The sequence below is a fragment of the Dreissena polymorpha genome, chromosome 16 (assembly GCF_020536995.1).
Source record: "Dreissena polymorpha isolate Duluth1 chromosome 16, UMN_Dpol_1.0, whole genome shotgun sequence".
Taxonomy (NCBI): domain Eukaryota; kingdom Metazoa; phylum Mollusca; class Bivalvia; order Myida; family Dreissenidae; genus Dreissena; species Dreissena polymorpha.
The window spans coordinates 43179697-43206678 of NC_068370.1; the positions used below are offsets into that span (position 1 = coordinate 43179697).

The 26982-nt window shown below is 34.3% G+C and overlaps 1 protein-coding gene and 1 long non-coding RNA gene across 3 annotated transcripts in view; both read left to right on the forward strand.

Moving 5' to 3' along the window:
• The window catches only part of LOC127862065 (uncharacterized), a 486885-nt gene that overhangs the window by 201823 nt on the left and 258080 nt on the right, over positions 1 to 26982 (forward strand). The gene's annotated exons all lie outside the window — the stretch shown is intronic.
• On the forward strand, positions 1584 to 26831 carry LOC127862046 (syntaxin-12-like). Of its 2 annotated transcripts, XM_052400991.1 has the most exons (13): positions 1584 to 1745; positions 5750 to 5837; positions 6898 to 6963; positions 11062 to 11131; positions 14064 to 14157; positions 15878 to 16015; positions 16621 to 16653; positions 17821 to 17864; positions 18574 to 18664; positions 19093 to 19165; positions 20361 to 20443; positions 21178 to 21283; positions 23254 to 26831. In XM_052400991.1, the coding sequence occupies exons 2-12, from the start codon at positions 5774 to 5776 to the stop codon at positions 21274 to 21276; spliced, it is 855 nt and encodes a 284-aa protein (XP_052256951.1). In that variant the 5' UTR covers positions 1584 to 1745; positions 5750 to 5773; the 3' UTR covers positions 21277 to 21283; positions 23254 to 26831. The 2 variants fall into 2 exon arrangements, with proteins under 2 accessions (XP_052256951.1, XP_052256952.1); XM_052400992.1 differs by lacking the exon at positions 16621 to 16653.

The window sequence follows — 26982 nt, forward strand, 5'->3', positions numbered from 1 at the left end:
GTTCTTTTTGATAAACTTTTTCATTTTTCATCCCAAATAGATTAAGTCAGATTTTTATGCTTGGTGATATGTTAATCTAGGTATGAATGAACTAAACTGGAGGAAATGTTCATTTTAAAGGATTTTGGCCTTGTACAAAGATGGTACAATTTTAAGCTCTTTTACCCTATTATAAACACATGTCGTCAAAGGTGCTTTGGTTCATTGTGAAAAACTTCGTCACTATTCACCTCAAATCGAAGAAATAAGATTTTTATTCTGGGTAATATGTTTATCTTGGTATGAATAAAAAACAAGGTGAAAGTACAATGTATGGGTTTAATTTCTCATTTAATATCTTTTATTAGTATTACCAGTTTTCCTGTCAATGTTACACATGCAAGTTAATATACAAACATGTTTTAACAGATAGCTGTGAGATTACTATTAAAACACAAACAAAAGCTGTGAGATGACTATAATTCGCCGGCCGCGGCCACTGATCACACAATTAAAATCAATCAACAACGCAAACTGATAATTGAAGTTAGGATCCCTTCTTTTAATTAATTCTTAAGAATAAAGAAAAAACACACAAAGCATCTTCTTCAGTTCGCTAATTGATCAGACGATTAACACGCGCGTGAAATGTTGTTGTTTTTTTCTTTTCGCGAAATCCTAGCCCACGATACTGAAAGCTTAATTTAATTACCAAAAGAAAAAAAAACTGGATTACAAACAAAACTTTAATAACCTATAACTCATGAATAAGATCTAAATAAAAAGAGAATTAAACAATTTAAAAAATCTACACAATCAATATTGGAATAAGTCTAACTGAAACCGTTTTTGGGTCGAACGATCATAGCATTTATTATACTGTAATGTTGTTTTAATCAGAGACCTAGATCTATGTGTCCACATATATCTATTCGTTTTGAAATAATAATATTTTATAAAGTTTTAACTGTTTGAAATACCAAATTATACAACAATATTTTATCAGCAAAAGCCTTTCAAATAAACTATTCAACAGCATTCTCGCCGCGATTTGGAAGTTCTTAGCGCTATTTCTTCAACGATCGCGGCATTATAAATTCTTATTGTAGGTAAATAAAATCGAGATTTTATAAAAAAACAACATAATTACCTATGTTTCTATGAAACTTTATTTTATATAAATCGGATCTTTATTGACCAAGTTACAGCCGCCTTTCATAGCGCCGTAACATTTTCGCATAACTTTGCTCGATAATCGTAGCCGTTGCTACTGACGCGTCGCTATCTTATCGCAATCGTGATACACCGGCTATCTCCGGACTACTCCGATTGATTCATGGAATAAATCGTCTGCTGATCTCAGTGTACTTATCGGTTTCTCGACCACGTGACCCCGCCGAGAGATAGCCCGATAAGGCGCGAAGTTTCCAATCTGTGTTATCTATAGGTCTTTGTGACGAGGTATCTCACAAAGTTGTTATATGTGTTAAAGAGAGTTATACGTCGATCAATTAATAAACGACCGCATGGTCTAATAATGTTTCTTTCCGGCATGTGCATCAGAAGGTACATATTAGTTTAGAATTCAGATAGACGGGATTTAGAGTCTGCAACGGTCGAGTAACCTCCCATGAATGACGTCATCATTATGGCGTAAAAATAAAATCAACTTCCTGTGATAATGTTAATTTTTGGAAGATATTTAAACAGAATTGTGCCGTATTGTAATCGTGATTGTTTATACCGAAAGCAAAGAACACACATTGGTAGGTTACAAAACGCTCAGTGTAGATCGTTCATTCGTAGTAGCAAACATTTACATAAAAATTGTGTTTGTCAACTTTGTGGGTGGTTCGAACACTGTGACAGATTGACAGAGTCTCTGTTATTTATGTTATGTTGAACTAGAATGTAACTCTGCTGTTCTCTCAATTCATGATTCATGATTCCACATTGTTAAACCCTTGACCTGACTAGCTAAGGTCCTAAATATTGTTGTTGTTTGTTATTGGTTGTGACTTTTGATGGCATGTTAGATCTTTGTTTATTTACATGATTTATCATTTATGTAAAATTTAGGGGTTATGGAGGTTTCGGTAAATGACAAGTTCGGTAAATTGATTTATAGAGTAAAAGCCGTGGAGGTTTCGGTAAATTGATTTTATAGAGGAGGTATACCTACAACGAGGTGTTAATGACACCTATTATCGGCTTACAATAACATTAGGGGCATTTATTTGCAAACTGTGGATTAATTTTGATGTACATTAATTGAGTTGTTTGGCGCTAATTAAATTATCTGTTTTAATGTACGATGTTTGCAAAGTGTTATTATTAATTATCCAGGCTTGCAACCTATTAATATTCTAATCGATGGAGGTAAATTATATATTAAGGTCATGATCGTTTTGTAATTTATATATGTTTTTAAACACTTAGTTGATAAAAACCTTAATTAAAGAGTATTAGTTAAAAAAATATAATAATGTGGCTCTTACAAGAGGTGGCCTCCACAGGATGGCATAGACGCATCGACGCACGAGCGTGTTCAGCCAACCTTGGTCTTTACAAGTTGGCCAACCTTCTCAGAGAGGAATCTGAGACAGTTGATCTACATATACGGCTGGTGAGCCAGCACCTTCTCACGAAGATCAGACGGAGGAAGTATGTTACGATACACGGCAGACTACATCAAGCATGGGATGACTACGAAGAGGAGAAGCTGACAACCACTGAACTTCTGAGGATCATCAGCCACATCAATGCCCTTGGACCATCCACAGCGGTCCACCACATGCTCGACGACGACGAGTCTTGAACGATGAACGACTAATATGGTTGAAATGTAACATTAAATTGAACAGTGTCGTACATGTATCTCATTTGTATTAGAAAATCTGAATGATAATAATGTGTCTTATTAACATTGTAGTGCGTCAAAAATGTATCTAATTAATATGTGATTACTCCCTCATTTTTTTTTAAATGACATGAAATATTCAAATATATATATTGTATCCAAGGTTTAGTTGTTGCTTATTTATAATATATGGTAAAGAAAACGGATTACAAAGTAAATCAGTTATTATTTTTTTATTGATCATTGTTTAGGCAAAAAATGATATCAGTTATTTTGGCCGTAAAACCCATTGTTCCAGTACAGTAGCCTGGTGCCTGTGTATTAATTTGATAATATAATGATCATCACGGCAGCTTGCTATTACACAGTGTATTAATTTGGCTGACGTTGTGTTAGATGTCATTTTTATCAGTTTTCAATTATGTGTATCTCTTCGCTTAACTCAACGTTCAATGACACGCGCACTTAACATAATTATAAAACATAACGCGTATCATTATATTACTTTTTATTAATTAAGTTCACGTATTAAATTTTATATATTGTTTTTTCTTGTGTTTTTCTCAACCAGAAAGAAATAATGAAACATATAAATAAATATAAAATTCAACATGAAATCATTTTTATTAAATCATAAGAAACTTTTTAAAATAGCATTAAACTTAATTGAAGAGCTTACATTGATTCCGCCATAAATCATTATTTCTTATTACTTTTATGTTACTATTATGTTATTTAAATAAAAGCACCAATTTAAAAAACAAACAACAGTATTGCGTTATTTAAATCGTAAAATTAACTAGAAATTTCCTAACAGAATTCGTTTTTCAGAGGTAGCTCATTCATTTCCCTTAATTCTTTACCTTAGGCATAGCATTAATTACTCAACTCAAAAGTAATCCACAGTTTGCAAATAAATGCCCCCAATGTTATTGTAAGCCGATAATAGGTGTCATTAACACCTCGTTGTAGGTATACTTCTTCTATAAAATCAATTTACCGAAACCTCCACGGCTTTTACTCTATAAATCAATTTACCGAACTTGTCATTTACCGAAACCTCCAGCACCCAAAATTTAGTATCAGTGCTGTTTAATTTACCAATTATGATTAACCCGACAAAAACATAAACATCAATGGCAGACAGTTGTGTTCATTTTGATGCTACTGCAGTTAAAAATGAAGGATTTTCGTCATTAAAAATGCTATCAGGTGCTGTTAAGTCAAATATGTTCGTCTTTTTAATCATTTATCCTCTGAGTACCGTGTATCGAGCAGTTAAGAGGTGTTGCTGCAGTTTTGCTGATTTTTTACCACCAAATAGATTTTTTTCAAAATTTATATTCAAGTTCTATATAAAAATGCTATATGAAAATTGAAATAAAAATGTAGGGTCAACGGCCTTGTTTTGATTTTATTCACCATTTTATAACATGTACTTTTTCATTTAAACTGGAAAATCTCTTATTGCCTCAAACCAATTAATAACCTATGAAATAGACAACATATAGATATTATATAAGCTGAGATACATAAAATACCATTTAATTAAACAACACAATGCCAAAAAAATGGAGAACACAAGTTAAATTAAAAAAATATTATTTTTTTTAATTTTTATGTAACCCCAAAAAACATCAATTTTTTACTGTTTTTAACACCAAAATGTAAATTAAAAAGATTCTGTTTAATAGAATTCTGCAAAATTGCTCAAATATGTTCATCTATGTGTTGTCATCATAAAACACAAATAAAAAAAGGGGGTCACCGCACTTTTAACCGAGTTTTTTTGTTTTAACTATCCCTACCATCTACGTCAAATTTTATAAAAATACATCAATGAAATTAAAGAAATTTAAAAAAAGTTAACCCCACCTGGGATCGAACCACTGACAATTGAATTATGAACCAACTCGGTCATTTCGGATGATACTGATAACAAAAATATTGGGTTGTGATAATAGTCATCATCGGTGTTGCTATAAATATATTCTCAGTTAAATAAAATGCAGCAACACCTCTTAAGGAAACAAATTAAACAATTTCTTAATTAATGCAAACAATGCTGCTATAAGAGTCATTTGTCAAAATTATGCTACAAATACCCTAGATTAAGCATTTCCTAGAACTTTGTATAAGGTAGTCCATAAAAACGTACTTCCAGAGCCTTTGATAATTTTTGCTATGGCGGCTCTGGAGTCCATATGCACCCCTTAATAAACTCAAGCGCAAATCAGCACACAGATTCGTGCGCATCACTAAACAGACGTCGTTCGTTAACAATTAAGGAAAGCGATGAATGAACTTCATAAACACATAAGTTTACCTGAATGGCAGCCTACTGACGTTATCCATTGCATGCAACCTAAACAAACACATCGATATTTCAACACACCATTCTTGCTGTCATTTTCGTTTTGAAATTTCTAACAGTGTAAATATTCGACGACTCAAAACATTGTTATCAACTTAACGGGTACATCGAATATCACAATGTTAAGAATATTTGTGTAATGCGACCTAACCGCTGCAACATTACAACCGTTCTCAATATGGTCGATAGAGCGTACAAAAGAATAACAAAGTAAATAAAAAGCAATTTTTTGTTGCTTTAATGGTACTATTTGCATAAGTATGTGCGTAAAACAGGTAAACATTGATAAGTTTTTGCAGAATCAGTGTTACTAAGCCTTTGCAATGGTGATAAAATTTTGCACCTTTGGACAATAGACGGCGCATTGCAACTCTCAGCAACCCTTTGGGTTATAAAGCTGAGAGTTGAATTATTGCAACTATGTATAAGGATGCACGAAGGTGAAAGAAGGATTATTGATTATATATGTTCTGTAAAATCCACGGAACTGCTAAGCATAAAGTCTTAGATACAGTTATGGTATTTTTCTCTTATAGCAATTTGAGACCTGCATATAACTGATGTCTGGCATGGCGAGCTATGGCAGAGGCAACACAGCGCTGTACCAGGGAGGCAGTGCCTCAGGTAAATGGAGCCTTAGGCTTATCATGGTAAAACAGTATAACTCCAGATATGAGCCACATTGCGCAAAACAGGCCTTATGACATATTCAGATTATGACATATTCAAACAGTGTTGCTCTGACAAGATCTGAGCCAACTTGTGTGAAAATGGGCAGAAGTACATTTTATTATCCCATCAGTGTAGCATTAAGTATGAGCCACGTGGGAGAATGGGCCTTAAGACATATCCATAAAGTGTAGCTCCATATATGCTGCTTCATAAGTGTACATGAGTGAGCTTCATTATGTCCACAGATGAGACAACACAACCTTGCTTTACTTTACATTCAATTCCAAACTAGTCAAATATCTTTATCTTCTTCTATCTGACCATATCTGTCCCTTCAGATATTGCTTTCATATTTGGTACGCATGTGTATCTGGAAAAAACCTTTCCATGCACATAAGAGTTTTGACCCCTGTGACCTTGACCTTGAAGTTAGGGTGGGCGTTTAGATTTTGAAGTCTGCGACAGCAACCCCAAAAAAGGTTCATACTGTAACTACTATGTCTTGAGCTTTACTTTAAACATTTTTAATAATAATAATATTAAGAATTAATGTCCCATCCCTGATATAATAGTAAACAATTAACACAGGTATGCTACCATCAGGCGACACGTCCAACTCGCCGAGTTCTAGTTTTTTTCTGAAGAATCAGTTGGGACCAGTCGTTTACCACTCCTGTGTATATTTTAAGATCATGTTACAAAAACTAAAGTCTTATTGATACTTGTTGTTAAGTCTCAATGCGCATGTCAGATAGGAGTCTGGTCAAGACAGCCTTAATTGACTACGACCTAGATAATGGACAACCAATCTTTTTCATGCATTGACATTGACAGCATAGATCATGACGCTGCAAATGACGAGAATCATAATTATACATTACAATTGGGATTACAATTACACAAATTGATATTTGTAACATTTAATAATCAGAATTGTGATTATCATGGCTCAGTTCCCTGTAATATAGATGAGGTTGCCATGACATGAAGTGAGATCCACATGTAATTTCAGGGATCAAGGATCCGACTGCTCTGGCTGCTGAGATTGGGAGAAACATTGGGGAAATATCAAGAAATGGTAGGCAGTGCGAAGAAACACTTAGGCCATCCTTAAAAAAATTGTTTGGCATAACCCAACCCAGGTAAATTTGGGTGGGTGGGTAGGTAGGGCTTTTATTTATTTTTTGTGTGTTTTTTTTCTGACATTGAACTCCGACATATACCAAACTGAAAGGTAATTGTAAAATAAAGCTCCAGGTCTTCTGCCTCATAAAAGGAAATCGGTAGATTTTTCTGCACCGTCCGTATCATTGCACGTGTATTCGCAAGTCTATTTTTAGTATAAAGAACATCGAAAATATAATATAATCGACGAAAAATACTTTATCCGAAAACGCGAGTCCGAAAAATTGAACGCATTTTGCACATGAAATAAAATGTGCATATCGTTTGACTACAGAAAATGAAAACAAGTAACCTAGCAAATACGAAATTAATATACTATTTGGTTGACATATTAATTTACAATAGCATAGTTTGTGAGTAAAAAACAACAAAGTAATAATAACATTTTAATTTCAATAAAGAACAGAAAGGTGTAACATCTTCGACATGTAACTAATTATTTAATTATCATCCTTTAATTCAGATCGATAGACGGTAGAAAGTTGTAAAATGATCAGCTTAAAAATAATTTATTGAGTGTTACGCTTCTTTTCATTTGCTTATTTTTTATACGACTTGCCATCGGCCGTTATATTGCAAGAAGACGACAATATCAACTGTGTATTCCATTATCTGCGCATGAATGACCCAATATTACCCGATAGCGAACTCAATGTTGATTGGCCAGCTACCATATGCGCTTCAAAACGTTCATGGAAACAAAGAGAAAAATGGTTTAAAAAACCAAAACAATCCAGATTAAAATGGCGAATGTTTTCAATTTAACAAGATTTTAGCATATTCGCAAATAATATTTTTCTTGAGCTAAATTTGCTATATTTTCGCAAATGGCGAATGACAGCGCAAGCCCTGAAAAGTGAGCATTTATTCCAATAACACTTTCGCAATGCTTGCGCTGTCGTTCGCCATTTGAGCCATTTGCGTAAATATTGAGAATTTGGCTCAAGAAAAATCTAAATTGCGAAAATCTAGTAAAATTTAGTTGATAAAATTTCGTTGAAAACATCAGCCATTTTAATCCGGACTGGTTTTCTATATTTGTCTCTTTGTTTCAATGAAAGTGTTCGCAATTCGAACAGTTAACGAAACCCGGTCTGTACCCGATTAGACATCGCTTGACCTTATTGTTATTGAAGTGCACATGGTAGCTGGCCAATCAACATTGAGCTCGCTTACACATGACATGATGTTGTCCAATGAAACGTGATAACGGGTGGAGCTATCGGATAGTGGGTCATTCATGCGCAGATGTTGTATAATTTGAATACACATTTAATATCCGACGCAGTCTGCCTTCAAAATAGTGGCCGGTCGCAAAGTCGTATAAAGAGATAATTAAATGAAACAAAAACGTGACAATACCCGTCAATAAATATTTCTAAGCTGACCACTTTTTATCTTTCTACCGAATATTTATCGATCTGAATTAAAGAGTGATAATTAAATAATTACTTAAATGGCAATAATATGACACATCTCTGCCGATTGCCGAATTAAATTGAATGGTAATTAATTAATTTGTTTTTTACTCCCAAACTATCCTAAGCGACAGCAGCGTATTTTAATTAAAGGGATACGAGAAAAACAGGAGCAGTTTTATTGTATTTAAAGTCTAATTAATCGCATATGCATATGTCAAATAAATAGGCGGCTCAAATAAATACCGGTACGCGTTTTGCTAATTGTTATTCTAGATACCTTGAAAGAGCATTCAATTAAATCATGCAAATAACCGAAAAGGATAAAAAGTGGAAAGGAAAAATTTAGTGGAAAGAATTTTCGGCGGGAAAAAAAAAGATTTTTTTTGGAAAGTGACAAAAAAAAAAATTCAGTCGGGCCAATTTTAGTGGGTAGGTCGGGTTATGCCAAGCAAAATAATTTTTAAGGATGGCCTTACATTGATGTTTATTTGATATCAGTTTTTAAAAGGCAGGCAAGATTGCTGGACTTATTCTCCGGTTATTGTTCCCTAGCGGTTTGCGCTCTGTGTGTGTGTGTGTCTGTCTGTCACACTTTTCTGGATCCTGCGATAACTTTAAAAGTTCTTAATATTTTTTCATAAAACTTGGAACATGGATAGATGGCAATATTGACATTATGCACATCATTTCATTTTGTTCCTAGGTCAAAAATTCTGGTTGCTTTGGCAACCACAAAAAAAATAATTTTGAAAATGGTGGAATTTCTGACAAATTCTGGAACCGGTAGGGGACCATATTGCTTGACAATAGCTTTGTTATGCCCCCCTTTGAAGAAGAGGGGGTATATTGCTTTGCGAATGTCGGTCGGTCGGTCGGTCTGTCGGTCGGTCCGTCCACCAGGTGGTTTCCGGATGATAACTCAAGAACGCTTAGGTCTAGGATCATGAAACTTCATAGGTACATTGATCATGACTCGCAGATGACCCCTATTGATTTTGAGGTCACTAGGTCAAAGGTCAAGGTCACTGTGACCCGAAATAGTAAAATGGTTTCCGGATGATAACTCAAGAACGCTTATGCCTAGGATCATGAAACTTGATAGGTAGATTGATCATGACTTGCAGATGACCCCTATTGATTTTCAGGTCACTAGGTCAAAGGTCAAGGTCACGGTGACCCGAAATAGTAAAATAGTTTCCGGATGATAACTCAAGAACGCTTAGGCCTAGGATCATGAAACTTCATAGGTAGATTGATAATCACTGGCATATGACCCCTATTGATTTTCAGGTCACTAGGTTAAAGGTCAAGGTCACAGTGACCCGAAATAGTAAAATGGTTTCTGGATGATAACTCAAGAATGCTTATGCCTAGGATCATGAAACTTCATAGGTACATTGATCATGACTCGCAGATGACCCCTATTGATTTTCAGGTCACTAGGTCAAAGGTCAAGGTCATGGTGACCCGAAATAGTGAAATGGTTTCCGGATTATAACTCGAGAACGCTTATGGCTACGATCATAAAACTTCATAGGTACATTGATCATGACTGGCAAATGACCCTATTGATTTTCAGGTCTCTAGGTCAAAGGTCAAGGTCACAGTGTCTCGAAACAGTAAAATGGTTTCCAGATAATTACTCAAGAATGCTTATGCCTAAGATCATGAAACTTTATAGGTACATTGATCATGACTGGCAGATGACCCCTATTGATTTTCAGGTCACTAGGTCAAAGGTCAAGGTCACAGTGGCTCGAAACAGTAAAATGGTTTCCGGATGATAACTCGAGAATGCTTTCGCCTAGGATCATGAAACTTCATAGGAACATTGATCATGACTGGCAGATGACCCCTATTGATTGTCAGGTTAAAAGTCAAGGTCACAGTGACTCGAAACAGTAAAATGGTTTCCGGATGATAACTCGAGAATGCTTACGTCTAGGATCATGAAACTTCATAGGTACATTGATAATGACAAGCAGATGACCCCTTTGATTTTCAGGTTACAAGGTCAAGGTCACAGTGAATCGAAATAGTAAAATGGTTTCGGGATGATAACTCAAGAATGCTTACGGCTAGGATCATGAAACTTCATAGGTAAATTGATCATGACTGGCAGATAACCTCTATTAATTTTCAGGTCACTAGGTCAAAGGTCAAGTTCAGAGTGACTCGAAACAGTAAAATGGTTTCCTGATGATAACTCAAGAATGCTTACGGCTAGGATCATGAAACTTCTTAGGTACATTGATCATGACTGGCAGATGACCCCTATTGATTTTTAGGTCACTAGGTCAAAGGTCAAGGTCACAGTAACACAAAACGTATTCACACAATGGCTGCCCCTACAACTAACAGCCCATAGGGGGGGGGGGGGGGGGGGCATGCATGTTTTACAAACAGCTCTTGTTACTTGTTAGCATTGTTTTGAAAATTTCTTTACTTGAAGATCTTTTGACAAAGCTGCGAAAAACAAAAATCTCTTTATCCTTGGTTATGGGTCCATATATATATGTAAACCCAAAACGGCATTAAATGGCTGCTTGCTGTGTCTGTCTGTGTTACAGTGATTCAGCTGGAGAAGCTGGTCAAACAGATTGGGACACCCCAGGATTCAGAGCAAGTCCGGGACAGAGTGTAAGTTAATTCGTAACTAACCCCCGTTCCAATGACTTCTTATGGCTCCAAACATGGCTCCATTCACTATTCAATAGTAACCTTTCCCACACATTTTAATCGGAGAAGTGCCATTCATAAGAACCATAACTCTACACATTCTTTGATAAGAGTTATTGCCCTTTGTTTTTGTTTTGTTTCATTATTTCAACATGAAATTTCATGTGTGTATTGATATTAATGTGGAGAAGTGCCATGCCTAGGAACCATAACCCTTACCTTTCTTAAATAAAAGTTATTGCCCTTTGTTGCTTTCTTTTATGATGGAACTTGTCAGGGCTATATCTCAGATATGATACAAGATAAGTATTGATGCAAAGCATCAAAGGGCGTCATGAATTTCAGTGTAAAAGGCACTTAATGAAGTTACATGGAACAATTTTTTTTCTATTGTAAATATTAATATATTGGCTGATTATTTTAAACAAAATAGAAAAAGATACTGGTATAACCATTATCTATAATTTTGTGTTATAACCCCCAAATAACCATTATTTTTGATGTTGTGTTATAACCCCCATTTAACCATAATCTATGATTTTGTGTTGTAACCCCCAAATATTTCATAGTTCATTTTATTAACATTGGTTTCCTTTTGTTTTCTGGCATCCGTGTGCGGTTTTCATTAATGGAACAGAACTGTGTAGGTTTTAAAAAATCTGCTTCATCTTGTAAGCGTAGTTTCATATTTTTCTCAACTTCATGGGAAGATGATTCTGAACTTATTCTAACGTTGCTCATTTAAGATAGGGGTTGAGTACTCATTGATATGAAAACACTGTAAATTGCATAAAGAAGCTGCATTTCACAATACTTTGAAATTCAGTAAAAGATCATAATAGATTTATTGCTCCAATATTCATCATTTTCAATAGGGTTCGAGTAATACTTATATAAAAACACTTAACAAGTTTGGAAAGATTCAGACGAAAGTTGTGAAATCTTTTAAACAAGTGGAAATTGTTTATTTTGTCAAATTTAATAGAAAAAAATTCTGGACTTATTGTCCCGATGTTTCTCATTTTAAATGAGGTAAAAATGCTCATTGATATGAAGACACTGTAAGTTTGGAAAGAATCTGATGAAAAATGTTGACATAATCACCTAACCAAGCAGTTTTTTACTTTTATTTTTAAATTCAAAGAGACATAATTCTGGACTTATGGTCCGATATTGCTCATATAGAGATTGGGTTGGGTCCTCATTGATAAAAAAACCTGTGCAAGTTTGGGAACAATGGTATGAAAATTTTGGACTTCGAACAAAGATTTCAAAATGTGTCAACTTCTAAGGAAAATAACTATGGACATAATGGTCGGATAATGCTAAAGGGCCCATACCACCTGGATAGTAATACGTGTCGCGCTTTGCGCTCTATATGTGGTTCTTAAAAAACTCTGAAGAGTGCTTGACTCTAGGGAAACGGGTTGCTGGGACACAGCTCCTCATTGATAAGCGGCTGCTTCCTTTATCACAACTTATTATTACAATCAATAATACGTGTTGCGCTTCGCACTCTATATGTGGTAGGGATAGTACTTGGGGCCTATGATAGACAACCATAAAAATACATGGATAATAGATGTGTTGTTTGCATTTATTTGTTAATATAAAAACACGTGTATTTTTTTATAAGATATTTAAGTGATGTAAGAAATTTTAATTAACGTTGTCACCAAGCGGCATCCATTAATTTTAATAAAAATGTCCAATTGTAGTAAAATTAAATTGATTTTAAAATGTCTACATAAAATAAAGCTTAATTATATTTATTAATCTGACTGAAAAAGTAGGGGGCCTTTAGATGATTGTTGCGTAAACAACTTCAGTCTAACGCTCTCCCAACTGAGCTATTCCACCTGACATAATTTATGTACTGCTATTTGGTGAAGTTGTGTATAGCGATCGTTATTATATGTCTATTAATAAACTAATACATTGTACGTTTTCGTACCACTACGCCTTCCAATAAACTTGCTTGCGCGATAGGTCGTCAAATATTGTACTACATTGATTCTCCACTAAATAAGCAATTTAGAAAAAAAACACAAAATAAATATATTTTGATTATGTTTTGTTTTTATACAAAACCAGAAAGTTTCGCGTATTTGCCCAGTCCCTGTGATCTTTCCCCTGTGATCAGTTGTGGATCTGTTATTAATTAAAACAATTATCTTTGCATTATTGGCAACAAATGTTGTAATAAATGTAATAGGCACAAATGCAATACTTATTTACACTAATTTACACAGAAAATCTCCACTATGCAAGATATTCTTAAAACAAAAATATATACATTGATCCGTAAAATAACTTCTCCTCCCATAAGCAAAAAAAAAAGCATTACATACTAGTCGCCGCTCTCCAGAGCGACGCCAACAACATTTCAACATGAAACTTCATGGGTGAAGAAATGGGTGGGAAAAAGTGTCATGCATAAGAATCATAACCCTGCACTTTCTTAACTAATTACATGTAATGCCCTTGGTTGTTTTTGTATGATGTAACTTTTCAAGGCTATATCTCAGATATGCTTCTAGATATCAACATGGAACTTCATGAGTATGTAGATATCAATTAGGAGAATTGAAAATTCATAAAAACAAGTACCCTACACTTAATTATTACATATTAATTCATACCTTACACTTAAGGATTATAATGTATATCAAGTGATATGCATCGATCCATAAAGGAACTTTATGAAGTGGGGATATCAATTCAATGAATTTGCTTGTTTTGTTTAAAGGAAGTCTCTTCTTTACAAAAATACAGTTTATATAGTGTAAAGGAAAGTATTGTACCTGATTTGTGAAGAACACTTTACGCACATGCATTAAGCCCCATATTCCCAGAGTGTGCCTCATATGTATTTATTTATTTCTGATTACAGCCATAAGATCACTCATGACACAAACAAGTTGGCCCAGGACATAAACAAGGACATGAAGACGTTGGCCAATCTGCCTGCGCCTGAAAATCAGCAGGTACTGAGGAACAAAGTGGAGCAACATTACAAGAGCTTTATAAGTGCTTATACTTTGCTCTGGAGATGATTCATATTTACAATTGACATGACAAAATAGTAAGAATGACAACAAATAGCAAAAGTGGTAATGAAATATTCACTGTTATAAAAGTATTTGAGTTGGATTGCCAGATATTAAATATATGTGAACATATCTGAAAATTAAACAAAAAATTGTGAACAAAGCTGCTACAAAAATATGTTAAATAATATACACAAATATACAGTGTAATTTAATAAATTCATCAAAGATATACAAATACATAGGCCCTACAAGTAAAAATGTGGCCCTACAAGTAAAAATGTTGACATTCAAACAGACCTACTACTTCATCGTGGAATTTCATCAGTATGGCTCTCTGGTTCTTCAGACATTATCTTAAGTGACTCACTAAAAAAAAATGGCAGCCTTTTGATGCGCTGGTTTAATATGGATGCAAGAACTTGTGTATTTTTTGCACTTTTGAAAATGGTTTACGGTACTGTAAAACTATTTAATTTCGTGTGGTACGAATTTTCGTGGATTTCGTTGGTTCGCTGAACCACGAAATTAAGTACCAACGATTACTTATACATTTTTAATCCGAAATCGGTCATTTGCAAATGTCATTTCTGACATTTTCTTTTGTTGTCGGTTATCCGAGACATTGCTTTTTGCAATAGTATAAGTCTTTGGTAAACGTTACTTCACTTTAGTAGGTCTCATTACACTATATCTATGAGTTTTTCTTTTTTTATTCATCATCGTTAATGTACGTTTTATTCATCAGGGTTAATACAGATAATACATAGCAGTTAACAGTTTATCACATATGTCAATTAGTGCCAATTAAAGTTAAAAGCGATATAACGGTTTTCAAACGTGTATTTTGGGGACCTTATTACTCAATTGTTTCTACTAGGGGACCAATTGCGCTGAGAATTGCAAATAATGTCAAAACAACATTGATGGCAATTAGCGAGCGGGAACCCACACGTGCGCCGCTTTATCACTCCTATCGACAATTATCGGCAACACTTTCATGCTTCAGTGCACATTAACCTCAAGTCTTGCTGTCAACACAGATTAGCAGATTATGCTTTGTTAATTACTCTGGTTGTTTTAATAAAAGTTCAATTATTATGATGGTCATTATTCCCCGAAAATTTGAAATCCATGAAATTACGTGTCAACGAATTAGTTATTTTTCATTAAACCACGAAATTTCATACCAACGAATTTCTATACGTTTACAGTAGTTGCTGAAAGGCATCTTTAATTGAATTGAATTGTGCAGTATGTGCTTGATAATAGACCACACTTTCAGGTATAGGATTTTCAGTGGCAGCAAAGTTTCAACAATTATCACTACAGTAGGGTAAAAGATCTGTTTTGACCGCTATCCTGTTTACAAAATGAGCCGCGTTCTGAGAAAACTGGGCTTAATGCTTGTGCATAAAGTGTAGTCCCAGATTAGCCTGTGCAGTCTGCACAGGCTAATCAGGGATAACACTTTCCGCTTTTATGACATTTCGTTTAAATGAAGTCTTTCTTAGGAAAAATCCAATTAAAACGGAAAGTGTGGTCCCTGATTAGCCTGTGCAGACTGCACAGGCTAATCTGGTACGACACTTTACTCACATGCATTATGCCCAGTTTTGTCAGAACGCGGTTCAAATGATCAAAGTGACTTTTTCAGCGTCAGATGAAGCTACAGAAGGAGCGTCTGACAGAGGAGTTCAGTGACGCGTTGAACAAGTTCCAGACTGTACAGCGCTCTGCGGCTGTGAAAGAGAAGGAGAGCATATCCAGGGCGCGCGCAGCCAGCAGTGGATTTGTGAGTATCATACCTATCATTGACAGGCGATGTTTGATTGGTGTGCTGTACGATTTGTGTGTGCTTGGAGATTGTGTGTTCTTGGAGATTTTTTTATTGTTTCCTTGGCCTTCATTATTTTATAGAGCATTTCTTCAGTGGACTTGTTAAACTGCAACACAAGCTTAGACTAAAGAAATTTCTGTATTTGTGCTTTGAGAGCATGTTGAGGATCAATTTTGATTGTGTCATTCATAATGCCTCGTGAATTAAGAATTAAGAATTTTGAACAAGTTGGTAAATATAGTCATATTTAAATTAAAAGTGTTGTTTGAATTGGCCAGTTTTAGTCTGTAATTGTAATACAAAGTATAGATGGGTGTCTACAGGCCAACTTGTTTTTGATTTTGTTTCATGTATAAAGCTGCTTAAGAATAATAAATTTGATGTCATGGTTGTTAATGATGTTTCAATGCCCTTTAAAGCCCCCATAAGATAATGTGACCAAAAAAAAAGAACCCATCACCAACTGGAGAAACTTTGCCCCTGTGCCTAAACTAAGTACTTGGGGAAAGGGCTGTATAGGTATACCTTATAAAACTTCCACAGTATTTGTTTTGTAACAGAAAACAAAGGATGTCCCTCTGATTGATTTCTCGGTAAGTACCTGGATGTTCTTAAAATCAAATAATACCATTCAGAGCTTTGATGAATTAGTTTTCTTTTTCCTGCATTTGTTTTCATATGCATTGTTTGAAACTGTGTTGCCATATTGTTCGTATCATTCTGTTTCATGAAAGGTGTAAAGTTTATTGTGCATTCTATACGCTCAGCAATTGGGGTTTTCTTGATAACAATTTGATAACAATTTCGTGAAATGTAAATGACTAAATGCTTATGTGGGTTATTGAATGCACAAACTTGCTACTTTTAGAATTTGTTTTCACTTGTGTGTGAGTTTTTCTTTATTACTGTATATCAGACTTCAGCAGGTTTGTATGCCCTTGCAATTACTGATATTGGAGGCATATAGTGATTTGCCCATATGTCTGTTGATTGTTCAACTGTTCATCTATAAGTGGACTCAAAATAACATGTTTGATCTAACATTGATATTGCTTCTTTCAAAGCGTTCATACTTGCATGGATGTTGCCTTTGTATACTACAAACACTATGAACACAATCACATCACCTGACTAATTTTGACCTTGACCATGACATACCTTTGGACTAGTTCAGAAAATCCTAATTCTTGTTAAACCCAAAATAACAAGTTTCATTTAACAACAGTACTGCTTGATACTAAGCTTTGCTACTTGCATTGATATTATCTTTGAACACTCTCAACTCACTCATGTGACAGGAAGTCATTTTTACATTGACACTGACCAAATTTAGGATGGAGACTCATTAAATTCAAATGGTCAAATTTATCACTACTGATTAAGCCTTTGCCAGGGGCATCATCATTTTTGAAGGAAGCAACTAATTGTCTGGGCTTAACAGATGGAAAGATATACTTGGATTGCAATTGTTTATTTCTGCATTTCTATGAAGTAAGTTAAAAAAAATATATAATTCCTTAATCTGTTTCAGGTTACATGTGATCAAACAAGCTTTGAATTTCTTCATCTTTTAAATTTTAATTAAAAAAACAACAACAACAACAAAGTGGTTGAACATAAATTTAATATGTTTTCCGGAACAATTTGTCACTCAACTTTAAGATTATTAATGTTAATATGTTATTTTAATCTAATTCTTATTTTAAGCACACCTGAGTGAAAGTGGTTGAGCCATTTATATAAACTTTTGTTTGTTTCAGTCGGAGTTCAGAGATGAGCCCAAAGAACAGTTTTCAGAGCAAGGGTAAGATCTTTGCCTGTTTTGTAATTATAATTGTAATAGTTATAAATACATCACACATAGATATGTAGACTAAGACGTTTTTCTTTCAAAATGTTAACATTTTCTGTAAAAAGTCAAAAAAGAGACATACAAAGTTTTTAAAAGGTTTTGTTGACTTGTGTGTGACATTTTAATTATTTACATCAAGTCAACTTGACCTGATTAAAAACAAGACAGTTATTTAAGAATTTTACAAGAATATTATATATATTGTTGTTAGTTAAAGAAATAGGTTTTAATTGCCTCAAACAAATAAACATTTGGGCAAATTACCACCAGTAAGTTTTGTACATGAATGAGATAACAGGATTTGTATTATTAAGTGTCTTTTTAATTTATAAATATTATAAATATTAGCCTGGTCATGCAAAAGTGGGTCTTATGTCATATGTGGCAAGTGTAACTCCAGATCAGCCTGTACATTCCCTCATTCTCGTAAGGAGCCCCCTGTCTGCTAATAACACCACAAAATTGTTCGTGACTTACTAGGGGACAGTGTAGCTCCTGACCATAATTGGCTGGCTGGTGTGGAGCTTCACTAGCTGCAAATGGCATAAGACCCATTTTTGCTAGACGCGGCTAATATAAGCCTGGGGAACCATGAGATCCAGTCATTCGTTAAAGAATGTTATACAAATCTTTGCTGACATAACCTTTCCTTCGTTTGCAGCTACTCTCAGACAGCACAGATAATGAAGATGGAAAATGACGTGGACTTGGAGAGCCTGAGGGAGAGGGAGTCAGCTATCAAACAACTGGAGGTATATTGTGTGCAAACTATATAAGCAGTGTTCTGGTATAACTGGGCTTAATGCATGTGCGTAAAAAGTCGTCCTAGATTTACCACTGCAGTCTGCACAGGCTAATCAGGGACAACACTTTCCGCCTAGACTGGATTTTTGTTTAGAAGAGACAAACAATCCAATATCAGTGGAAACTGTAGTCCCTGATTCCCTGTGCAGATTGCACAGGCCAATTTGGAAAACACTTCATACACATGCCTTAAGCCCAGTTTTCCCAAAACATGGCACACATATTGTAAAAGCTTTAAGAATGTCACTACGTGTTGAAATAAGATCAGCATTAATGCATGTATAAAGACTTGTGCAGTTTTTCTCCTAGAAACTTTTTTTGTTTAATGTGCATAATTGTTGAACAAGTTTTTATTTTACTCAACTGTGACTTACAGAGCGACATTATGGACGTTAACCAGATTTTCAAGGACCTAGGAATGCTAGTACATCAACAAGGGGAACAACTAGGTATAACATTCTTTATTTGTTTATCTTATAGAGTTTGTTCCCTTTTAGGGGTTAGGTGATATCATATGAGAATGCAATGTTAATACATGTATCATACAACCCAAAAAATTATGCTTTTTTTATGCCCCCGGATCAAATGATCGGGGGTATATTGTTTTTAGCCTGTCTGTCATTCTGTCCCAAAACTTTAACCTTGGTTAACCAAAACTTTAACCTTGGTTAAAGTTTTGCGATAACTTTTGAAATATTGAACATAGCAACTTGATATGTGTTATGCATGTGTATCTCATGGAGCTGCACATTTTGAATGGTGAAAGGTCAAGGTCATCCTTCAAAGTCAAAAGTAAAAAAAATATTCAAAGCGGCCCAATAGGGGGCATTGTGTTTCTGACAAACACATCTCTTGTTATTTTTATTTTTTTTGACTCATTATTGTTGTGTCCATGTTCCTATTACTTGATTAGTTTTATTATTTTTGTTTTATAAGTATACATCTTTATTCAGTTGCAAGTTTAGCAGGGGTCATGCACACTCAAACATATTTGTTAGTTTTTGTGTTAGATACCAAAAATGTTCAAAATGTTCCAGATACTAAAAATACAGGTGTTTGAAAATGTATAGACATTCTCTTATATTGAATTTACAATATGATATTCAATTTATATTGCATCAATTGTATAAAGGAATATATCTTGTAAAATACTACAAGGTACCATAAAGTATAAATTTATTTTATTAATTTCAGTTTAGGCTGTTGGTTGAAGCCATTGTACATTACCGATATACATGTACATAGCTACTAATCCAATAATGCAAATATAATAAATCGTCTATTGCCTGTAGGCATTTGTCTGCCAGGTTTTATGACCTTAATCTGATTGTAAAAACGCATATTGGAAGGGTCAACAGATAAGTGCAAAAGTGCGGAATTCTGGTAAAAGAGCATTGTTAATTATACTGTCCAATAATTTAGAGGCATTAACTATGGATGAAAACCTGTATATTTGAAAATTTAGGAATAACTATTTTTGCTAAAAACGGGTTTGTAAACAAGTTTAGAGCGTCCGAAAACTAAGTAATTATGTAAATTGGTGTCAGCCATTGGTAGCTTCTTAGCTTGCTCCTGTTAGACACTGTTTGAATATGTATTAAAGACAGTTTTAAATGATATGCCTGTTTTCCCAATTCTTAATAGACAGCATAGAGGCCAATGTTGAGAATGCCGTAGTCCATGTGGAGAAAGGAGGTGAAGAACTCAAACAAGCTGTCAACTACCAGGTATAATAGTTGGCTTGTGCTAAATAGAAATGTAGCCTCACTCTGAGGCTCCATGCATGTGTGTTAAATGTAGTCCCAGATTAGCCTGTGCAGTCTGAATCCGTGAAACATTCTTTTCCTCTCACAGACACAACACACTGAGAAGCGTTTAGTCTGAATGGAGTGCTGTGGGAAAACTGGGCTTAATGCACCTGTGTAAATTTTCATCCCATATTAGCCTGTGGAGTAATTAAGGGGTGACACTATCCTTAACATGACTGTGTCTATAAAAAAATTCAAATACCATTAAAGCAGAAAGTGTCGTCCCTGATCATATGCCTGTATTGACAGCACGGGCTAATCTGGGATGACACTTTCCTCACATGTGTTAAACTCCATTTTCCTAAAGCAAGGCTCAATTAAATTTGACATTTGTCACAACTGTTTTTTGCACTTACGCAGTGTGAATTTATTCACAGTATTACACTCAGGTGCTTGCAATACTTTTCAAATATATTTTTTCTGCATTCAGCTTAAAACGGTATGTTATAAGGTTATATAAACATAATTATAAAAATTTTGCCACAAACGATTCTTCAAATATGTTTAAAACTGAAGTTCACAGGAGATATGTGCTTTTACATCCAGTTTTAATTTGCTTATTTCTCTTTTATTTTGGCTAAATATTGTTCTTTTGTTTTGCTTTTATCTATATTGTTTTTTACTTTTGAATTATGTTTGACCTTCATTTTCAGTCTAAAGCCAGAAGAAAAAAGTGTTGTCTAATCATTGTGATATTGGTCGTACTAGCTGTTGTGGCTATCATTATTGCAGTTGCTGTACCAAAAAAATAATGTACAGGTAGAGTGCATTTTTTATGTTCTTAGTTCACGTTATTATTACTGCTGTATTATAATGTACGCTATAGGAAACAACCATGGACTTTTTGTTGTATTTTTATGTCCCCCAGTCTATAATGAAGGACATATTGTTTTTGCCCTGTCTGTTTGTTGGTTTGGTTTGCGTCTAATTTTAACATTGGCCATAACTTTTGCAATATTGAAGATAGCAACTTGATATTTGGCATGCATGTGTATCTCATGAAGCTGCACATTTTGAGTGGTGAAAGGTCAAGGTCACGGTCTTCCTTCCAGGTCAAATATATGGGGGGGGGGGGACATAGTGTTTCACAAACACATCTTGTTTTTCATTTAATTAATGCCACTTTATGTTTTAATCACATCTGCATCCATAATTTTGTGTAGGTTTAAACATAAAAACTATGTTATCATCTGTCATAGACTAAGAACAGCTGCAGGTCAACAATATAACTCTTATTAAGTTGCACACATTTTTCTAAATATGAGCCACATCACACGAACATTTGTCTTATTCCATATGGGGCCAGCGCAAATCCAGCCCAGTCTCTGCTCTTGAGCTACTCACAGAAGGTTTTGCGATCTCATTAGCAAACAGGGTAGTTCCCACCGGTCTGTGCAAATAGGCAGAAAGGTCTGCAGCTATGCTGGCCTCATACGGCATAAGACACATTTTTGCATGATGCAGACCATATATATTTCCATGTTGTGCCAATATTTTACTTATGTTTGGCTTGTGTTGTAATCACTCTGAATTAGTTTCCATAATCAAACATTGATTTTGTATATTGTATTAATTTTATTTCATGGTTGTTAGCACACCTACGCAAATCAGGAGCTTGGTTAGCTTTTGTGATCATCTATGCCTGTAATGCGTTCTTAGGGTTCAACCACAACTTTACACTCTTGGCAGATTTCTTGTCAATGCTTCATGAAACTTATAAATATGTAACTGGATTATATGACAAGTCAAAAGGTCATAAGGTAAAAAGATAAGAAAAATCTAGTCATATTAATTATAAATTTTTTATGTGATATTATAAGATTATTGGTCCCTTTATATCTCTGCTGAGTTAAAACTGGTGCATTTGTGTATGTATGAACAACTTCATGATCACATGGAAGAAAAAGCTTGTAAACTCTCGTCTTTTATTGCTGAATATTTTATACTTGATCAAAACATATTTGCAAAATTAAATTACTGTGTCAAAATGTATTAATTATTTTTATCTTAACCTCTGTCCAGCAATATAAGGCATTGCCCTATTGAATTTAATTGTATTTTAATGCCCCAACTGGGTGGAAGGCAATAAGCATTTCACCTGTCTGTCCGTCCGTAGTCCTGGTGCTTGTGTTATCAATTCCTCTTTTACTGATTGCTGTATATTGCTCAAACTGACATAGTTAAAAACCTTGATATGTAGATGATAAGCAAAAAGCAATTTTTGCTGCTTTGAGTTTTGGTAGAATAATGGCCCCTTTTATGTTTATAATTCTAAAAGCACGTGTTTTCAAATTCTCTTTAAATACTTGGTGGATCATGCTCTCACCTTTGCAGTTGAATGATCTTCATGTATAGATGATGGTAGAGAAAGGAATATCGGAGGCAACAAGTTTTGGCAGATCAATGGCCCTTTGTATGTTTCTTGGAATATAAAGATGAAGTTCCAAAATTTAGTTTTTTTTGTCACTTCTAATTGCTTTGACGCTCTCACTAAAATTTTTACAGCTGAATGAACTAAATGTGTAGGTGATTGTCCTGAAAGGATTTTTAGCTCAGATTATTTCTGGCTGAAATACTAGTAAGGCCCTCTGTGTCCAAACATGTGTTGTGGGGGCATCAGTTTGTGTGACACATTTCTATGTTTTTATTTACAAAAATTGAAGATATGTGTTAGATTTTGAAACTTTGTGAATACATGGGAGTGTGAGTGTTATTTTGTTTTGTTTCAGAATCGAACAAGGAAGAAACGGTGCATTCTTGTGATATTTCTTGCTGTCATCATTTCAATTGTGGCTCTGATAATTTGGTTGGCAACCAAGTAACAAAAGAGAATAATGAGATCTGTCTAATGAGGCGTTATCTCTACTGGGCTGTAGGAATGGTCACATCTGCCACATGTGGGAATATTTTCTCCAACAACTTAACATCCTCACCATCTAGATATGTTTGACTTCTTTCACTTCTTTGCCGACCCCCCTGGAAATATGTGTCTGCCCACATGTCAATGACACCTGTTGTGAATGTTAACCTTTCATCAAATGTCAATCATGCCTTTTGAAAAATGGTTGTCTTTGTTAGTATCACCTTCTGTGAATATTTGGCTTTACCAAGTTTTAAAATGCAACTCAGCTTCATGTTATTTCTGTAAAATAGTTGTCTTACTAAAATTAATTGTGCTTACTTCTTATTTAAATACTTAATGCAATTAAGGTAATTTCGACTTGTAAATGCAGAAATAAGCCTTCATTACAATTTTACTTGTTGATGAAAAAATATGATGAACATTATTAAAAGAGTTCATCAACAATCCCACATATTCTGATTGACAAAAGTGTTTATATTTATTTCAAGCCCGGTTGGTATGTAGATTTGACAATTGTGGTTAAGTATAGGGGCCCTGCATCAGTCTGGTCTTGTTAGGACTTTAATGTGTTTAAAACACAAGCAATAAATCACTTACCACAAATAATCATATGGAGACAGTATGTTAAATGAAACTCCAGTGCACAGTTCAAAGTTCATGGTCATATTTACAGGTCAAAGGTCAAATATGGGCATTATATAGCTTGTAAGGAATATAGCTCAACATTGTAGCGGATCCGTTGTCTAGTGGTAACACACTGGCTGCACAATCCAGAGATCGCTGGTTCGATCCCCCGCTGCACCTAACCTTCTAACTCGTCTTTCGCATGAGATGTTAAATCGAGGTGCAGTGTACTAGGTGCTATACACCAGGCACTAAAATACCCAGGGTCACCTCTGGAACAGGGTGTCTCCTGTATCTTGCACTATCCCCCGTTACCAACTGACACGTCTTTCCGGGGGCGATGGCCATATGGGAGACAATCCCGATGCACTCGATAAAAAACAAAAACAACAACAAGCTCAACATTCTAGCAATCTATAGACTAGCATGTCTCAATATGTGTTAGACCTTTTGAAAGGTCAGAGTAAAAGGTTTCACACCTCTTTTTATGTAAATGGTTTTGTTGACCATGCACTCAACCTGGCATTGACAGGCAAATAGTAATTACTTAACTATCTATCTATAATCTATTTAATACTGGAACAGGTTTAAGTTCATTATTTCCTATGCATTTAAAAGAAAAGTTGTCATTTTGTTTCACTGATTTTGATTTTACTATACTGAATAGCAGTATATTATCTCTGTTGTGTTCATATTCTATTTATTTAAATAATGTTTATTTCAAAATGTAAATACTTGTTGTTACAATTATCTAGATACATATAAAGCATTATATCTAAATACATGTACAGCAACCATATTGTATTAAGATTTATGATTGAACAGAAACCTTGATATTGAATATACACTACATGTAATTCACAAATGGTATTTTTATGCACCTGGATCGAAAGATCGGGGGTATATTGTTTTTGGTCTGTCTGTCATTGTATTTGTGTGTGTGTCCCAAAACTTTAACCAAAACAATAACCTTCTTCATAAATTTTGCAATATCCAAGATAGCATTGATATTTGGCATGCATGTGTATCTCATGAAGCTGCACATTTTGAGTGGTGAAAGGTCAAGGTCATCCTTCAAGGTCAAAGGTAAAAAAATACAAATTCAAAAACTTTAACCTTCTTCATAACTTTTGCAATATTGAAGATAGCAACTTGATATTTGGCATGCATGTGTATTTTGTGGAGCTGCAAATTTTGAGTGGTGAAAGGTCAAGGTCATCCTTAAAGGTAAAAGGTCAAATTTATAGCTTCAAAGCGGCGCAATAGGGGGCATTGTGTTTCTGACAAACACATCTCTTGTTTAATGTTCCATCACCAACTTTATAGAGGATAATCTGAGAGTTTTGAGATTATAATGAAAAGTTAATTGAGGTCATATATCATTCATAACATTCCATTGGGCTTTAGCAGCGAAGGAGAAGGGGGGAGGATGACAATAATTAGGGACAACCTTTTCCGTGAAAAGTCTTGGTATAGTAAATTGTTTAAAATGTAAGTGACTTAAATGTGCTGTTTACAAGTATTTATTCCAGCATTGTTTCAACATTTATTCCATGAGGAATGATCCGTATTGAAAATAATTTAATGCAAATATAAAGTAAAACTTTATGTATCTATACCATTATCACTAGCCAATAAAAACCTTTTCATAGAGCACTACCAATTTTTATATTTATACAAAAGGTAGTGCATACAAAAGGAAGGGGCCCCTGCCATTCTGCATTAGCTATTTTTTTTTTACAAAAGACCTCCTTTGTAAAATACAAAAGAATATAATTTCACAAATAAATGAATTAAATAGTATTCTATCTCATATGTTATAAAACCTAACATATAACTTTTAAAGAATGCATTTACATAGCTTATATTATGTTCATATATGAATAAATAAAACATAAACTAAGGTGTCATTGTCCACAATGATTTGTTTAAAATGTGCAATCGTTGTGAAGATTCCATTTAAGTTTATAAATTTGTTACTTGTTTGTATATTTCTGTTCAAGATTGTTAACAAATGATTGTATATATAATTATTATTTTGAAACTATCTTGATGGAAATAATACGTGTATATGATATGGCGGGTTTGTTTTGAATTAATCTATAGAGAACTTCACAAAAAGAAGACACGTCATTGAAACATTACAGTATGAATCTTGGCATCATTGATGTATATTATCCACTTTAAGTAGGTAGTTACTACTTTGTTTTGTAATTTATTAACAAATGTGAGATTAATAAATCATTTCAATGAAAAACATTTTGCCTGCTGAACACTTTTGTCTCCAAACTGCTTATTTTGTAATTTTGTAAGATCTTTATAATTTAAGAAGAAAAAAGTCAGATCTTGTAGACAAATAAATTAATTTAGTGTAATCATCACAACGTGCTCCATTAGCAATATATGGATACATTCATTATATTTTATATAAATAACGTACGAGTATGTTAAAAAATCACACTCTCATTCAAGGTAAATTCTTCAGATATTATAAAGTGATACATGTACTTCAACTGCACCAGCTTGAGAAGAAACTAAGTCGAGGCTTTAAATATTGAGTTTTTGTAATAAATTGATCAATGCAAAGGTGTTCGTCGTTATGCTCTTTATATTTCAAGTTTTTTCACCTTTGTTCATTCGTTGAACATAATGGACCGTATTCAAGTTAATATCTCTGTTAAAAAATTGTGACGTTACTCTGTTAAATGCTGTTTTTGATGTCTGTCAACCATGGATTTATATTTATTCATCCGTTCACAAATCACTATACATGTACATTATAACCATGGTAACTTAATCAAATAAACCAAGGAAACTGGACCCCTGTTGCGTTGCTTATTTTGCCATTGGCGTTGACTCCAGTCTTGGTCGTGTTATGAGTTGCGTTATGAGTTTTAAGCACAGTATGTCATTAAAATAATTTGTTATAAAACTATATTTTTAATATTTTAAACACATAAAATAATAGATG